General features: G+C 47.5%; 1 protein-coding gene across 1 annotated transcript in view; it reads left to right on the top strand.

Annotated features, from left to right (window-relative positions):
- Positions 1 to 8,709, top strand: part of ENTHD1 (ENTH domain containing 1) — an 82,452-nt gene extending 73,743 nt beyond the window's left edge. The window contains exons 5-6 of the mRNA XM_036301863.1: positions 706 to 1,098; positions 8,096 to 8,709. Of these exons, the coding sequence (XP_036157756.1) occupies positions 706 to 1,098; positions 8,096 to 8,709 (1,007 nt within the window). The remainder of the gene's footprint in view (positions 1 to 705; positions 1,099 to 8,095) is intronic.
- The last annotated feature ends 9,890 nt before the right edge of the window (positions 8,710 to 18,599 follow it).

The raw sequence follows: 18,599 nt of genomic DNA, 5'->3' as shown, positions 1-18,599 counted from the left end.
CTTCAGTTCCTTCTGTTTTTAATAACTATTATTTATCTGTTGTAGTCCAGGTACTTTGTTATACTCCAGATACTTGGTGATATTAATGAATAAAATGGACAAAGATCCCTGACCAGATGGAACTTAACATTTTAGTAATCATCACAACAGCTCTGAAAGATTGCCTCTTTTCTCCCATGTGACAAAGGATTTATTAAAATTAGACCACTGCCTAAAGTAGTGATTTTCTTGTATGAGCTTTGTTGAAACATTGGGGCAAGAAGACATTTTTTTATTTCAGGAGAAAAAGACTTTGTGTGTGTGTGTGTGTGTGTGTGTGTGTGTGTGTGTGTGTGTGTGACGGGGGATTCTGTAAGGATAGACCAATATGTTATGCCAAATTTTCTCTAGTTTATCTTGTAGATGAAAGCTTGAAGGTACTAAAAATATAGTGGTTTCAGAAACAGAATAGTAAGTGAAGGGGGAAATATTTTAAGACAAGTTGTTTGAAGCTTTCCTTTCCTTGTGCTTCAGAGAAGGCAGCCTTCGAATGACTCAGGCATCAGTTATAGTGTGGGTATACTTCAAAGAGGCAGAAGAGAAACACTGTAAGAAAGTAGAAAATTAAATAGGAGAGGATTTTGTTATGGCATAAAAATGTTGATTTATTAAAATTGCAACAGATTTGAAATAGAGTGTTTTCAGTTTTGATTTGTTATTTTACAGATGCTGTATCTACTCCCTCAGAAAAAACCCCATCTCTGCAGACAAATGTGAATTTGGACAAGAAACCAGAGAGTACCATTACAAATACTGTAACAGGAAACCCTTTTCAAATGCCTCTAGAAAAGCAGTCAAATGCGACAAATTTTGAAATATTGACAACTTTATCAGCATTTGGGTCATCAAGTAAAGAAGAGTCTATCCATCCAAGTGTAAGAATATCCAAGTCGGACTTGACTTTCTGTAACCAGGCCTCTGTAGAGACACTCTATGTCTCTCCCTCGTTCAAGACGTTTGACCCAGCGGAGACTGTAATCAATCAGGACTCTCAGAAACCAGCCCAGCCCAGCATTGCTCAGAGGGATGTTGATATCCTCAAGAGCTTAACGGAATGGGGTGAGTCTAAAAAAATAAATACATAAATAAAAATGCTCTTTTGAAGCATTCTTCATTTACTTTTCTCTGCTCTCTGCCCCCCCGTCTTGTTCCCTCCTTTCACTCTCCATCCAGTGGTATTAAAATGTGCGTGCCATAGAGGACTTTCTCAGCTGGGAAAGTGCCCTTTTATTAAAGGGCCAATGGGCAGTCCATCCTTGGGGGTGACAAGTGCTCGACGGAAGCACGGGTTCTGAGCAGTTTTGTTGGAGAACACATTAGAAAGAACTAGCATAAACAAGAGCTTCCTTTTGGTTGTTTCCAAAAGTACCCAAGAATTTCTCATTTATTCTCAGGAACAATTAAACTTCGGTTCTTCCAGAAAGGGCATGCAGGCTGAGGAATAATACGAAGTTGTGACTGAGCAAAGAAATTCTGTGAAGCTCTAATTTATTCTCCGTAGAACAGCCAGAACGACCTGATGACTAATCCTCCCCACTTAAACCGTGGGCTGCTCCCATGTTCCTAAAGATCCAATAGCCTTCCAGGCCCTGGGCAGTCTAGCTGCTGCCTTTCAGCAGCCTGATGTTCTTTCCGTTTGTCAAGCAAACCACGTGGCTTCACCATCTTTGGACTCTTGTTCCCTCTGACTTCTATCCCCCTCTTTCCGTTCACTCTTCCTCATCCTTAAGAGGTCAGCTCAAACATCACTTCTTCAAGATTTCCTGACCCCTAGATTATTGCAAATCCCCCAGCTGTGTGCCATCTCAGCATCCTACAGTTATTCTTCCTAGCACTAATTGTCACACTAATTAAATATAATTATATATGCATTAAGTTTTTTAATGTCTTTCCCCCAAAGTGGAATGTCAACTTCACGAGGGAAGGGACCACATCTGCCCTGTTTATTATTATACTAGAGGCCTGATGCACAAAATTTGTGCATGGGTAGGGTCCCTAGGCCTGGCCAGCGATAAGGGCTGATCTGTGGGGCAGCCGGCAGGGCAATGGAGGGGGGCCCCCACTGGCATCCACCTTGGCCAGCCTGGCGCTGCCCGCTTGCCAGCCCCGCGCCCTGGCTCCTCCCACTGCCCCCCCCCCGTCGCCTCCCTCTGCAGGGTGACTGGCGGGGTGATTGGGGGCCCCCACTGGCACCCACCTTGGTTAGCCTGGGGGCAGCTCCTGCGTTGAGCGTCTGCCCCCGGGTAGTCAGTGCGCGTCATAGTGACTGGTCATTCCGCCATTCGGTCGATTTGCATATTAGGCTTTTATTATACAGGATCCTCAGCACCAACCACAGTGCCTTGCACTTAGGAGGCAATCAATATTTAATAAGCAAACTAAAAGCAGCTTAGTAGAGAAGGAATGGAAAGTGTACATGAAAAAGTAATAAAAGAAAACATTGGACAGTTAAGCCAGGATAGATGCACTGTCTGCCAGGTTAAGTTTGGACTTTATTTTGGAAACAATGCAAGTCACTAATGGTTTTAAGTCAGATGAGTAGCTTTACCAATGTGTTTTAGAAAAATTACTCTCTCAGGAGTGTGGAGAATGGATTTGGAGGAGGTGAAATAGGGAGGCGGCACTTCAGAGGCTATTGTGGGAAAGGAAACTGGGTGAGAGACAGGAGACGAGAGAGGGTGAGTTAGAGGGAGATGGCCCAAGATGGAGCATGATCAGGGGGAGGAGGCCTAGAATCAGAACAGAATGGGAGTCACCTCATCCTGAGGGCCTGTAAGGAAGGAGGAGAAAGGATGTATCAGAGTGAGGGAAGGGTTTTGTTGATTTTAATAATTAAGATGTATTAAGCCTCCGGGTACCATATACTGTAGTCTTGGCCTCAATATCTTACTGTCTGATGTCACCTGCCAAGACTGAGGAGTTTGGAGTGATATTACGGCTGTGGAGAGACTGGAATAGATTTAGAATAAGCGCTCTAGAGAATGGAAGAGGGAACTGATAGGACACTGATAAGGTGAAGGAGTGGTCATTTGCAGCAATCCTCGTTTATGGGGTCTATGCTTTTCTCCAGTAGTGCCGAGCAGCCTGAGGGTGGGAATGAAAAGATAGATATATAAATTGGAATAAGGTTAGGACAGGGATTGGCAAACTACCCTGGCCCACTGGGTAGTTTTAATCCTCACCTGAGGATATTTTTTCCACTGATTTTTTAAGAGAAAGTGGAGAGGAAGTAGAGGGAGAGAGAAACATCTATGTGAGAGACACATTGATTGGTTGCCTCCTGCATGTGCCCCAACCAGGGAATCGAGCCTGCAACTGAGGTATGTGCCCTCGAACCTGAGATCCTTCTGTCCAAGGGCCAACGCTCTAACCACTGAGTGAAACTGGCCAGGGCCCACTGACTGTGTTTTACAATCAAAGGGCTCTTGGAATACAACCATACTAATTGGTTTACATATTGTCTTTGGCTGTTTTTGTGCTGTAACAGCAGAGCTGAGCAGTTGCAACAGATACTGTATGTCCCACAAAGCCTAAAATATTTGCTATCTGGTCCTTTAGAAAGAGGCCTGCTGACTCTCGCATTAGGAATTAGCAGCAGGTAAGGCAGAAGACACAGCAGCAAGGAGGTAGCAAGAAGGTGGTTCAAAGTGATGGATGATGGGATTCTACACTGGACAAGAAAGGAGGTGGAGCCAGGCAGACACTGGTAGAGTGAGAGAAAACAGAAGGATCATTAGATCTGTTGTCTCAACGCGCCAAAGGGTGGAGGTATTTAAAGGGATGAGGGGCTGGGAGTAATTCAGAAGGAAAGTAATCTTGGAAAATAAGATTTCAGAGAGAGGCAGTTCTGAGTGATGACATGTTCTGAGGAATACGCAGGGGAATGGCTGGTTGAGGATTCAAGAAATGATGAGGTGAGGATGGATGACTAGTCTCCATGGACGCTGGCATCACTCCGGATGATGGAGGATAGAGAAGATGGTACAGTAGCCTCCCGCCCCCCTTTTCTGTGGTTTTGCATTTCAAAGTTTTACCTACCACTGGCCAACTGCGAATTGAAAATATTCAATGGAAAATTCCAGAAATAAACAATTCATTAGTTTAAAACTGCATGTTGGTCTGAGTAGCATGGTGGAATCTCATGCTTTCCCCTCCATCCTGCCCAGGATGTTAATCATCCCCTTTGTCCAACATGCCCATGACGTTTATGCCATCTGCCCATTAGTCTCTGTGTAGCCGTCCAAGTGATCAGACGGACTGTGTGGCCTCTCAGTGCTTGTGTTCATGTAACCCTCCTTTTACCTAGTAATGGCTCCAAAGCATCAGAGTAGTGATGCTGGCAATTTGGATGTGCCAAAGAGAAGCCAGTCAGTGCTGCTTTTAAATGGAAAGGTGAAAGTGGTTGACTTAGTAAGGAAAGAAGAGAAATCGTGTGCTGAGGTTGTTAAGCTCTGTGGTAAGAACAAATCTTTTATCCGTGAATTGTGAAGCAGGAAAAGGAAATTTGTGCTAGTTTTATTGTGGCACCTCACACTGTAAGTTCCAGCCGCAGCTGGTGATAACTGCTTAGTTAGGATGGAAAAGGCATTAAGTCTGTGGGCGGAAGACATGAGCAGAAATCGTGTTCCAAATGATGACAGCGCGTCACATCAGAAAGCATTGAGCCCATATGGAGACTGCAGGTCCCCTGAAACAAGTGGCCGCATTCACATAACTTTTATTATACTATATTGTTATAATGGCTCCATTTTATTATTATCGATAATTTCTTACTGTGTCTAATTTATACATTAAACTGTATCATAAGTGTGTGTATAGGAAAAACAGTACAATGGACCCTTAAACAACATGGGTGTTAGGGACACCAACACCTACTTGAGCCATTGTAAATCTGCATATAACTTTTGACTCCCCAAAAACTTAACTAAAGACTCCAGATCCGGAAAAATTAACAATTTCCTCAAAAGAAGTGGGAAAATGATAGGAAACAGTTCTGCAGACCCTTTCCGCTAACCCTGAGCCACGGGTTGGGCTGGTTCAGAAGCTCCGTGTTGAAGGGAGCCTTATCACTCGGGAAGTCACAGCCACACAGCTGCCCTGCCCCAGACAGCCCAGCAACTCCTCTAGTGGGACATCCTCACCCAGAAGCCCTGTGCTCATTAGCAGTCACTCTCCACTCCCCCCTCCCTAACGCCTGCAACCACTAGTCTATTGTCTGTCTCTATGGATTTGCCTGTTCTGGACACTTTATATGGTGGAATCATACAGCATGGGGCCTTTGTGACTATGTCCTTCACTTTACATAATGTTTTTAAGGTCCATCCATGTTATAGCATGTATCATACTTTGTTCCTTTTTATGGCAGAATAGTATTCCACTGTATAGATACACACATTTCATTTATCCACTCACAGTTGGACATTTGAGTTGTTTTTCCTTTTGACTATTATGAATAATTTTGCTATGAATGTTTGTGTAAAATATTTTTTAACCACTGGACAAAATCAGAATATTTTAATTTATGTGTATAGCTAACTTGGCAGCCATTATAAACCAGCTAGGAAAATTGAAATAAATCAATTGGAGAAAAAAAAAAAAATCCCTGTAGTTTACAATGAACTGTTTGAAGTACTTAATTGACCATGGACCTACTACTTACAGAAAAATTTGCTTTACAGCTAAGTTCTGAAATATTTCTAGAAATGTATTTGCATTTTACTTTTGCACCCAAGAGTTCTAAATGCTTTTTAAATTTAAAGTTGTAATAGAATGGTTCGGTCGGTGTTACTCGTGAGTATGAAGTTAGAGCTAGCACAGCACTCGGGCTCGTTTCATTGGTGCAGTCTTCAGGCAAGCAGGGCATTAACTGGTGTGCGTACATCACACATTCACTGCAGCTTACCTGCATTATTGCTGTGTTTCAGTTTTGCAGGTAAACTGCTTGAAGGGGATGAAAGTTAACCAGATACCCACATAACTTCAGAGTGAGTCAGAGAAGGGTCCCCGAGCGGGCGGGGAGACGCCCCCAGAGCGCAGCCTGAAGTGTCTGGTACAGCTGTGCCGTGTTTGGAAACAAAAGTAAATGGTGCGCAGCAATTAGAGGTGAAGTGGCTCCTTGGAGTGAAGGCATCACGTAGCCATGAATCAAAGCTGCGAAACTGTGAACAGTGGTAAGCTATTTAGTCAGCCGCTGCCGCTGCAGGGGAAACAAAGGTAGAGGTACAGTAGAAAGCAGGGATTCTCAAACCTAGCACACCCGGAGACACCTGGAGGCCTGTTAACACTCAGCCTCTGATTTAGTGGGTCTGCAGTGAAGCCCATGACCTCATCCTTAACGAATTCCCAGGTGCTGCTGCTGCCGCTGCCGCTGCTACTGGTTCACGGACCAGTATTGCTAGGGTTTTGTGACTACCTTCTAGTAATTAAATATAGCCGCTCACCCTTTCTCCCACTCTCCCTTTTTTGGTAAAGACTTGCATATCTACCAATCATTCTTTACAGACATTTTCAAACAAACAAGTTCTCAAAACGTTTCCTTCTCCTGCATCCCTTTCCAGTGAACTGCTGGAGAATGTGCTGCTCCCGAATGAGTAAACCACGAGAGAGAAAGACACGGTGTAGGAAACAGGGGAACCACACGGGGATGGTGCAGGGACATGTGCGACTCAGGGCCCCCCCATGTTGAAGCTTTCGTCGTCAGCGTGGTAGGAAACTGTCGCACCCCTTTTAGTCCAAGGATAGGCTGTGGATAAGCCAGCCTGACTCTCAGGGTGCTGGTTCATCTTGGCCGTGTGCCGATGACGTGCCCACTTCCCTTTCGTATCCTGCTGCTGCGTCACTAGAGGACTCGTTTCACCCCAGAAAGTTTTGTGATTGGGATTTTTCCCCGAGAACTGGAAAGCTTTGAAGCAGAAAATAGAAGCCGCCTACACCAGCCATAATTTTTACAAGAGGTCCAATTTAGTTTAAAGGGATGTGGGTATGTAAAGGAAATAAAATAATATAGAAAGTAATATATAAGTAATAGGTGCTAAGTGGTAAGCATTGATTTCCCTGTTCTATTACTATAGAGAATAAGTGTTTTTTGTTTGGTTTCTTTTTAATTTAAGTAGCAAGTCCAGAGTTAATTTCAGAGACTTTAGAACTGGATTTAGCCCATTTATACCACCTAATACATAAGTGAATGTACTTAGATATTCCTAGGAGACAAGAAAAAGTTCTGGGTCCAAGAAAGTCTGGAAAAACATGAGTAAATACTGTGCTGACGGACATTGGGAGGCACAGTATACAGTCACGCAGTCTGATTTGACTCGGAAGCCCTGTTTTCACAGAACATCTTTTTACACCGTCAGGCACACAGCATTCCTCAGAATACACTTTGGGAAATAATGATTTAGAATGAAGTGCTGAAGAAGAGACTTAATACATTTTTCCTGAAAGAAAGTTAAAATGTTATTAAATCTTTAATTTTTTTGGAGAATAGATTTAGAAAGCTTTTTACTTTACATGCAATTTCTTGGTGGAAAACTAATTGCGTATGTGCGCTGGTGTTCTGGGTCTCAGGTGGACTGGACTTCAGTCTTGACATATTTGCCTGTTGAGAGAAAAAAATTAGTTTCACAACTTTTGATAGTTGTAATTGGTTGTTCGTTTTGCCATAGTATTCTCTGTAGAAGAAAAAATGGAGGAGGAATGTAAGTTGCAGGTTTCTCAGACTTTCTATTTTAAATGTCAACTTAAAATGCCATCAGTAGAATGGAGCGTAATACTTGACTTTCTGCTCTCGCTGGTAAGTGGAATATGAAAATATGTTAGGATCTGAGAGTGAAGATAAATATTGGTCATTTTATTTTAGTTTCCTTTAGAAAATCCTTAGATTTTCTCTGTTTCCTGCTTTAGGTTTATTTAGGTTTATTATGATTATTTTGCACATCAAATTCTAAGTAGTGTATTTATGTTGAGACCTTTCAGATCGGATTTGACATTGTAAAATGATTTTAGCTAGTACTCTCATTTGTATGTTGCATAATCTTTCTCTCTCATTTATACATTTTAGTGTCAACCACCTCTGAGGGAACATCCTCCTTTTCTACTCTATCCATGTCGTCTCCTGACACGGCCTCTCCAGACAAGTCTGCTCCTCTCTTACCCCGGATTTTGGCTGGACCTTCCTACTGGGCTTTGTCCCATCAACAGTCTTCTTCTATCCCCTTTAAAGATAAAGATAAGACAGCCAGGGTTCGTCACCCCTTTGCTCCTAGGAGCTCACTGTCTTCTGATGAAGAATCTGACAACTTCAATCTACTGGAAAGTCTTCCAGATAACTCTGATTCTGCTAACAAGAAGATAAGTCATATTTCCCGCAGTAATTGGGTAGGGTTTTCCACCCAAAATGTAGACCGCTTCACCTCGGTGCCCTGTTCTAGTTTTCAGACAACCAAAGGCCTGCCTCAGGAGCCCAAAGCAAACAATTCCATCCAGGGTCTTCTAGGGGAGGTGAAAAATGCAATAGTCAAATTACACGAAGACCTGAGTATGGTGATACAAGAACTTGGTGTCATCAACAGCCATCTGGTAAGAATGAGTGGGAATAGCCCCCAAATCAGCACGGCTTCGCCGCTGCCCCAGTCTTCTGAGGAGAGCTCAGATCAAATAGAATCATCCCAGTAACCATTTCTGATAGAGCTCATGTGGCTCCACTTCCCCGAAACTGAGTTAGCCTGCTGTAGGTTCTCATTACTATGGCAAAATAGACTGACGGTTTGATTTTTCTTTGTCAGATTTATTAACAGTATCTTGCACATCAATAAATTCACTTGGGTGGTTTATTTTTTTAAACAGAAAAGGTTCACCTTTGATAATATTTTCAGATTTAGATATTAGTTCATTTGAAACTGAAGAGAATTTCATTCTTCCATGCTCTGTACTTTAAATAAAAATACATTTAAATATCAGTGAAGGCTATGGTAAGACCTCACATGGGAAATGGCTATTCTAGAGCTCTGGGGGAAGCTGGTAGCGAGGGGCCCTTTACTTCTCATCGGTGTGGGGTATCACTGTCAGCAAGCCTTTGCCTTGAGTGAGGAAGACTGAGTCTGGGGCACAGGTTTTACATGTTCTCACGCCAGGTTTCACATGTTCTCACGCCAGGTTTCTGTCCTGCAAACCAAGGGCCAGAACCTTCCCCTCCTTGTGGATGCCACATTGGTTGGGAGTTTAATTGAGACAAAAAGAACATAGAATAGGTTTTTGTTCATGTATATTGCAAAATGAATTCAAATGTATACTCTCTTTTCTTGTATTTTCAAAAATAAATTTGATGTTTTTCTTCTTGTATCTTTTTAGTTCATTAAAACATCCTTTCAACTGGAAATGTCTCAATTACGATATTTATGAGCAAGATGGTCTCATTTGGGGATGACAGGCCAATGCTTCTCAACCCTGTTGCACATGAGGGTCACTGGAGAAGCTTTCATTTTGTTTTGTATGTGGTTGATGGAACAGTGTAAGGGCTGCATGTACCCATCACTCAGTTTCAACAGCTATCTGTAAAAAGCTACAATGATTCCTGATAATTTCGAAGAAATACAGGACGTGTACAAAATACTCTAATGCCTGGATGCCACTCCCAAATCAGAATTGATTTTCATGCAAACTAGTCAAGCACTGGAGGGAACTGTTAGTGCAGAGACTCAAAAGCAGGAAGGTCTGGGCAGGTTTGAGGGATGTCAAGGAGGCCAGGGTGGCTGCGGTGAGTGAGGAAAGGGGAGAGCGGGAGGAGACGAGGCCAGGGAGGCAAGGCAGGGCAGAGTGCCAGGCGGTACAGGTTCTTGAAGACCTTTGTTAGAGTGTTCTAGAATACCCAGCCTAATCCCAGACTTCAATTCCTCATAGGGTCTGGTTCGTTTCCAATTCACGCTCATTGCATAGTCATTGGGTTCGACCTTGCTGGAAGGAGCATCTCTCGCTAGAGTTCCACCGTGGGCGAGGCGATTTCTGTTCTGTCGCCTGTCCGGGTTTTCAGAGTGAGAGCTGGAATCGGTGCAGCTCAACAAGGGCCCTTGGGGAAAAGTGGTTTCTGCCATCATTTATCCATCGGGCCTTGGTCTTTCTCAGTTCCTGTTACTCATCAGACTGCTCCAGGCCCTGGGGATACGGTGGGAGCAAAACCAGGCGTAGCTCCTGTCCTCACAGAGCTTGAGTTCTAGAGAAATTGCAGAGATCAAATTGTTTTCTCAAAAATGTAAAGGCTAATAGTTCTGGGGAAGGTTCTTGAGGATTTAACCTGGCAAAGGAATTTTTAAGGAACTTTTGAGCTGAAATATGAATTCCAGGATTAATGAAATAAATGTCACTAATGACATGTTGGCCAAATAAACTTCTTTATGGAATAAAATAGAGCATAAAAAAGTCCTAAGACATCTCCTATTGGCTTTCTTCCTACATCTGGGAGATCCACGAGTGGACTCGTAGGGGATAGAAGGATTCGGTGTCTCCTTTGTGTACTGGGTAGGACATTTCTGAGCTGCACCTTGCTCAGAGTGGAGAATAAAAACCCTCCAGAAATAAAGCACTCCTCCCTCCCCACCCCCGCCACCAAAATGTGCTGCTTCCAATGTCTAGAAATTTACTCAGAGAAACCTCACAAATAACACAGACAACAAAAACTGTCCCTTTGAGAAACGACCTTACTCACTGTGTGCTTAGTACACACTCGTGGTAACTTCAGATTTTAACTAGAGCTCATGTATGTTAATTCAGCAATTTGTTAATTAGCAAGCACTTATTTGAGTTTCTATTTAGCCAACTCCATTAAACGAATAGAACAAACTTGGCTTAACTTAGAAGCGGGTATATTCTGATTGTAATTATCTCAGTTTTAAAACACTTCATTAGATGTTACTCTCTTAAGTACTCTACTTGGGAACTTGAGGCTCGGATCAGGCAGCTATAAAAATACTTGACAGTTTACTTACTGTCCAATGACTCGTGTGTTCACCCTTTACATACCTAAGCAGCCCCGGTTATGCATCGGTAATTTGCTGGACTTTGGGGACACCATGGTGAACAAGATGGAGGCAGTCCTGTCTCAGAGTCACAGTCTGGTGGAGACGCGGAGAGGTAAATGGGTGATGAGAGTGCAACGTGTAAGTCCTATGAACTTGGTGAGCACAGGCTGGTGTGGGGGCGCCTGGTACAGAGTGACAACCGGCTCTGATTTGGAGTCAGGGCGCGCGTCCTGGCAGAAATGGAGTCCAAACCGAATTCAGGAGGATAAGCAGGAGTCTGTCAAGCCCTGGGAGTCAGGGCAGAGAGGATCTGGGCCAGGGGTCCTCAAACTTTTTAAACAGGGGGCCAGTTCACTGTCCCTCAGACCGTTGGAGGGCCGGACTATAGTTTAAAAAAAAAAAACTGTGAACAAATTCCTATGCACACTGCACATATCTTATTTTGAAGTGAAAAAACAAAACGGGAACAAATACAGTATTTGTGTTTGCATGTGGCCCACAGGCCGTAGTTTGAGGACCCCTGTTCTGGGCAGAGAGAATAGCGTGTACAAAAGCTGAGAGCAAGAGAGAACCAGGTGAGTCTGAGGACACAGCATCCAAAACTGTGGGTCAGAAATGTGAGCACCTCGGTTTCCCTTACACAGCAACCCAGTAAGTAGCGGTTAAGTCGCATTTCTAGCCTGAATCACAGAAAAGAAATGAATGACAAGGAAATGGATCATATTGGAAATAAAACATCATAGAAATTTGAGGAGTAAAGGGTTCCCAAAATCCACTCACAAACTGATTAAAATTAACTTTCAAAGGGTTTTTGGAGACCTGGTGACTCATCTCCCCACTGAGTGAGTTCGGTGTGACAGGGGTTTGCTCCTGGGCGTGCCAGGATCTCCCCTTTTGTGCGCCCTCATTTTAAAGAGAGAGGGGTCGTGAGAACAGCTGGGTGGAGGGGGTACATATTCAGTGCACTGGGGGCTGTTTTGCTAGGCTTCACTTAATTTTTAATACAGTGGCTTCTGAGACGTGATAAAAGGGTGTAGAGATGTGGAGCTGATTTTTATTTCTTGCAGAACTGCAAGTAATTTGCGGAGGCCACGCGTATTATTGTTATGGCAGAATATGGATGCCACCTTTTATCAGCAGGCAGGCTTAGAAAAGAGTAAATTGGCTCAGAAGAAACTAGGTTTTCAGGACGGTTTTGTTGGGTAATTTTGAATTCTGTTTTCTCACTGATGGTGCAGAAAGTTCTCAAAGATATGGTAATTATTGCAGAATTGTGGCCTCAGGCATTTGCAGCTATTCACACAGTAGAATTCCATTATGAGATAATGCAATCTCTGTGTCCCATTGTGCTGCAGCTGAGAGCTGTCTCCCACCGTGTCTCCCACCTCGCCCTCACTCCGCAGAGCACCCATGGCAAGGTGCGCAAGTTTGGGACTTGGTGATTAATTACAAACGTGCGCTGAGAGGTAGGAATGAGTGAAGGCCTAGCTCCAGAATTCTGCTTTATTATTATTACCACAGCAGTAATAATAATGGTTGACTCTTATTGAATGCTAACAACGTTCTAAGCACTTTTTTAAATCCTCACCTGAGAATATGCTTATTGATTTCATTTCATTTTATTTTATTTTATTTATTGATTGATTGATTTCAGAGAGAAAGGGAGAAGGAGAGAGAGAGAAACATCAATGATGAGAGAGAATCATTGATTGGCTGCCTCCTGCACACCCCACACTGGAGATGGAGCCCACAACCCAGGCATGTGCTCTTGGGTGGAATCGAACCTGGGACCCTTCAGTCCGCAGGCCGATGCTCTATCCACTGAGCCAAGCCGGCCAGGGCGCTTATTGATTTTAGAGAGCAGGGACGGCAGAGTGAGAGAAACATCAACGTGAGAGAGAACATCTATTGGTTGCCTTCCATATGTGCCCTGACTGGGGACTAAACCCGCATCCTAGGTATATGCCCTGACCGGGAATCGAACCTACAACCTCTTGGTGTACAGGACAACGTCCAGCCAACGGAGCCACGCCGGCCAGGGCATTCTAAGCACTCTTTTTAAAAAATACATATTTTTATTAATTTCAGAGAGGGGGAGAGAGATAGAAACAACAATGATGAGAGAGACTCACTCTTCGGCTGCCTCCTGCACGCCCCCTACTGGGGATCGAGCCGACAACCGGGCATAGGCCCTTGACCAGAATCGAACCTGGGACCCTTCAGTTCGCAGGCCAACGCTCAATCCACTGAGCCAAACCGGCTGGGGCATGGGCACTCTTTAATTCTCTCAACACCCTCACCAGGAAGGCCCTCGTGTTGTCACATTGCACATGAGAAAACAGAGGCTAAGAAAAGCTCAGGGACTTGTCCAGGGCCACACAGGAAGCAGTAAGGGTCAAAGCCAGACCTTGAGCCCTGGTCTGTCTCGGTGTGGCTTGCAACCACTTGATCACACTGCCTCACTGTTCAGGGAGAGGGTGGCCAGGTGGGCAGTAGCCACTGGCGGGGACAGGAAAGTGGAAAGACAGGCAGGTCCGCTTTCCTGGGGAGGAGCTGGAGCCTCGCCTTCCTCACTTACCCTCTCCTTCTATCTCCTGTTCTCCAGCTGCTCACCGCCCCCCTCACTCCAGGACGACTCTACAGAAGCGGCCACCCCAGACCTCCGGGTCTTCTTCTGTTGGTTCCCCTGTTCCTAAGTTGCCATCTGCCCCCCTGCACCGCTCCCACACCCCGGCCCCCCCAGCCTTTCCTTGCCCTCTTTCACGTCCAGACCCAAATTAGCAGAGGCTGGGGCAGAGCGAGAACACACGAAGGGCTGGTTTGGAGATGAAGAGACGGTCCCATTTTCTCTTTTTTCCACCTAATTAATGTCACGGAGCCACACGCATGTGGTTTTAATTGGGGACGGTTCTCACTGGCTCGGCCCAGCAGTGGGAATTTCCATTTCTCTGGTGGGTCTCTGCCGCTGGAGAACATACTAGTAATTTGCACTTGGAAGCCACACAGAGCAACCAGAAACAGCGGACAGAAACGAACCAAAAATTAGCTTTGAATGCAGTTACCTAACAGGGATCTGTTCATACTTCATTAAAAAGGTGGTGGGAGCGCTTAGCAGAATCTGCCGGCGGTGAGCTTCCTCGTCTCAGGTAATGAGGGGCTATTTGCGTCCCTTCCATTCCCCTGGGTCCCAGAGGCTCAGGAGCAGCCACCAGCCCCGATGAGTTGGCGGAATTAACCCCAAACGCCCAAAACAGGACACAGAGGGAGGACTGGACTGGAAACAGTGAACACTGGACTAAGCCACGTATGGGAATAAACCCGCAGCTGGAACAGCACGAATTCCCCAGACACAGGAACCAGCAGAGGGAGGGACCCCGCCGTCTCCAGCCCTTTCACAGGGCGGAGTGGCCGCTGCCCGCAGCATCGGCTGGCAGTTTAAAGCCTTTGGAGAAGGGACAGGATGGGACGTAGCTGAGACGCTGATTTGAGCCTGAAAGAGGCGGGATTAGGGGTGATGGTGGGTCTGAGCTGGAAGGCAGGTACAGCAGGCACACATACCCCTCCAGACCCCCCTGGGGACCGTGAAAGAGGGCACCGTCCCCCGGGGCTGTCAGGAAACGTGAAGCCAAAGCTTCTTGTGTCCAGGAGGCAAGGGGCCGTACAGAAGATGCACAAGGCGCGCCTCCCATCCGTCCGCATCCACATGATGCCCCCCAACAAACGGAGCCTCTGGACCCCACAGGGAGGATGGGCTTTTCCGGCTGCAGAGGGGGCGGGTGGGAGGCGGCCTTCTGAGAGCCCCTCCTTTGCTGAGCACAGCTGTCCAGCCACCTGGGGGCTGGCAGATCCGCGCCAGCTTATTCACATGTTTGCTGGGAAGCACTGCTGAGCGTGGCCTCTGAATTGTCACTGCTCTGTTGAAGGGGACGCTGCATTGACCGCCTTAACCAGCCACCGTCCCCCCTAGAGACAGTCATGGCGCCTTAGGAGCCAAAGGCCCCGGGGTGGGCTGACAAGCCTTATCCGGGGTCTGTGGATTTCCTCTATTGAAGCGTTTTAGGAAGTTACAGAAGGAGCAACTCAGCACAGCGTCGGTGTGCTTGCCAGTTATTTAGCTCCAGTTTCTACTGCTCACAGCTCAGTCCCCTTGCAGTTGTTCAAATCTCCTTGGCCTTGTGCTTCCAAACGCTAGCGGAGCTCTTTACAAAGCACTTGGGTACATTTCTATTTAGTTTCCTGGCTCTTTGGAGAGTTAGGGGCCCCAGAGAGGCTGAATCACCTACTCAAAGTCACAGAGTCCTGGGTGGCAGGGCCAGGGCCTCCCCCAGGTTTTGGATGCCGGAGGCGTTGTCTCCTGCTGGCCAGGCGCCTCCAGCTCCTCTCCGACAACACAGGGATGCGTCCTGACTCTAATCAGCTGCCAGAAACTCACTGTGGCGCCTCTGCCCTTAAAATTGTCTGTTATAATCTTCATCTTGTAGCGTAGCTTTGTGTAAGCCATTAACATATCCCATCGTCTCTAATGTGTGGAAATTAGTGTTTTCCTGTGGCTCATTCATCTCCATGTCTTCCCCTGAAAAGCCAGGGTTATTGGAAACTGTTCCACAAAGACCAGACACCTCGAATTCTTGAGATGAGCCGAAGGCGGGAGGGGGATGTCCCTGTGATTCTGTCCAGATGCCTAAATGACAGTCATTGCCGGGGTGAGCCTCAGTGACTCACCTGCCGAGGCTCTCAGCCAGACTCCCCTGCTGTCTAACGTTGGAACATAAGCAGTACACGCCTGCTTCCTAGCCCATCACCAGTCCCACGTGGAAAAATAGAGGCTTGAATATTAATGAGCAATGAGTTCATTCATTCATTCATAAGAATTCCCAGTTTTAAAGAATGTTAAAATAGCCCTGTGGTGGGCAGGGTTAGGAGTGAGCAGGTGCCTATCTGGGATTTCTCTCCGGTGTGTGCAGTCCGCCCTGTAGTTGGTCACTGGGCACCTGCTCGCGGGTCTCCGTGGACAGCTGGCCGGCCCCTCGGGCATCGCAGCACAGCGGGCAGGAAATGGGATGAAAACACTGTCTCCACCACGCTCCCTGGGGCCGAGGGCGGGGGCACTTCCTAGGGCAATGCTGGTGATACCAGGGGCTGCCACCAAAGCCCTCCCACCGGGAGGTCAGCTGGCTTTGCTGAGAGAGTGGCTGGTTCAGATGCGCCAACAAGAGAGCAGAAGCCACAGCCACGCCCCTGCATTCGTGTCCCAGAGCTGCCAGAACGAAGCACCATGGGCTTAGAGGCCTAAAATAGCAGAAGTGTGACGTCTCACAGCTCTGGAGGCCAGAAGTCTAGGGCCAGGTGTTGGCAGGTTGGTGCTCCCTGAGGGCTGAGTGGAATGTTCCAGGTCTCCCTCTGGCTTCGATGCCCGGCAACCTCCGCCTTCCTCAGCTTCTGCCTCCCCCTGGCCTTCGCCCTGTGTCCCTTCGCATACCTCTCCTCTGTGCGTGTCCATCTCTGAGTCCAAAGGCCCCCTTTTATCAGGATGCCCGTCATATTGGACTAGGACCGTATGAGGTCCTGGGGGTCAGAACTCAACGTTTATTTTTTCAGAGACACAATTCAACCCATAACAGTCCCCTTGTCCCACACGTAGCATCTCCTCTCCTCACAGGTGAACAAACATGCCAATAAGACAGGCCCTCCCACAGGCATCCCCCAGGATCGATCCAGTCCCGAGAGGCAGCAAACCCCCAGGCCAGTCCTCCTAGTCTTGCCTCTCAACCACACAGGCTCTGCAGGCTCATGGACACGCACAGGTTGGGGGCCAGACAGGGCTGATTTGCGCCTCAGCCTCTGTTCCTTCACCTGCATCGAAAGTTAATTGCCCGGTTATTGTGAGAATTCAATAAAAAAGTGCCCACACGATGCCTTGCACATAGTAGATGCCCAATAAAGATCAGCCCCTCCTTCCACCTCCGCGTGTCCCGCAGACCTCACACGCTTCTGGGGCTTTCAGTTGACCTGACCGTGTAACGCAGGCAATTACACCGCAAGCCGGTGCTTCCTGCGCTGACGTTGTGGTTCAATTAGTTGACAAGGAGCAGCCTTTCTCAGCGCCTGGGTTTTCAGAATCCACCAAGGGGCACCCAGCCAACTGGCGGGCTGCCTCCTCTGAAAGGGACACAGGTCGAACGCTGTGCCTGGCGTTAATTGACTGTCGCAGTGACTCTCCAGGCCCCACGTGGCGTGGGCTTTTGTGTCTGCCCTGCAGCCATCGACTGCCCTGCCCCTGGCGCCTGCATCCCGAGGAGCAGCATTCAGAAGAGAGGAGCCTCGCGGGGCACGTGTCCCTCTGCTCAGGGCCCCGCTGACACTCTCTGAAAAACGTCCCTCGTGGGAGGGCCGCCCGGTGCCGGGGCCACCGCCGGGGCCACTGCCGCCTTGATGTGACGGGTTCAGAAACACCTGCCTTATCAGCTTTTCCAGACACGTTCGAGCCACGGAGACTGATTTGTAAGAAGCCAAATCAAAAGGGACCGTCTGATAAGCCAGGTCGCTCTTGGCACCAGACTCAAGTGTTTACTCATTCACTTATTTATTCATTCAACAAACACCCAGGAGGGCGAGGCACTTTCCCCAGTTTACGCCTTTAATCCCTGAAATAATCCTGAGTGGCCTCGTTATCCTCCCTCTTACAGACGGGGAGACCGAGGCTTTCCCAGATGTGGTGGGCACAGGACAGGGGCAGGAAAGAGCCCGGAGACTAGAGAGAAAAGCAGGGGGGAGACAAGGCTGGAGAGGCCGGCGGAGGCCAGAGTGTACACCTGGGGGTGTCCATTCAGGAGAAAAATACACCAGCATCTTGGGGACTCTCAACCCAGAGAGGAGAGGTTGTGTGCGGCCAGAACACTTGCTGCCGAGGTCTGGAGGCCATCCTTGGGGGGGGGGGGGGGGGTGCTGGAAGCAGGCTGGAGAGATGAGGAAGAGGCAGGCCCACGGTGGCAGAAATGGCACCCCAAAGAGGCTGCAAGCATAGTCCAAGAACCCCAAGTCCAGATTTCCAAATGATTCACAGAGGCTGGGAGGGAATGCGGGCATGGCTGAGCGGGGCGGGCCCAGGGTGATGTGACAGAGGCTGGGAGGGAATGCGGGCATGGCTGAGCGGGGTGGGCCCAGGGTGATGTGACAGAGGCTGGGAGGGAATGCGGGCATGGCTGAGATGTGCGGGCCCAGGGTGGTGTCACAGAGGCTGGGAAGGAATATGAGCATGGCTGAGCGGGGCGGGCCTAGGGTGGTGTCAGAGAGGCTGGAGGCCTGGAGTGAGGTAAACCCATGGAGCTGTGTCCCAGCCATAAAAGTGACTGCAAACCAGCAGAAGGGGCCTGGGAGAGAATTAGGTTCCCTGAGTGCCTGCACGTGTGGGGCCCAAGGATGAACTCGCACCGGGGACAGAGCTGCTCACTGCTGGGGTCCAACCCCAGCAGGTCCAGGGGTCCCCAAAGGCGTAGACGGAGTCGGCGAAGAAGGAATGACACGGAGGCAGCGTTCAGTTGATCAGCAGCC

Source organism: Myotis myotis, unplaced genomic scaffold, assembly GCF_014108235.1.
Source record: "Myotis myotis isolate mMyoMyo1 unplaced genomic scaffold, mMyoMyo1.p scaffold_m19_p_3, whole genome shotgun sequence".
Classification (NCBI taxonomy): domain Eukaryota; kingdom Metazoa; phylum Chordata; class Mammalia; order Chiroptera; family Vespertilionidae; genus Myotis; species Myotis myotis.
The sequence above is the reverse complement of the archived record's forward strand: the minus strand, read 5'-3'. Positions and strand labels throughout refer to the sequence as shown.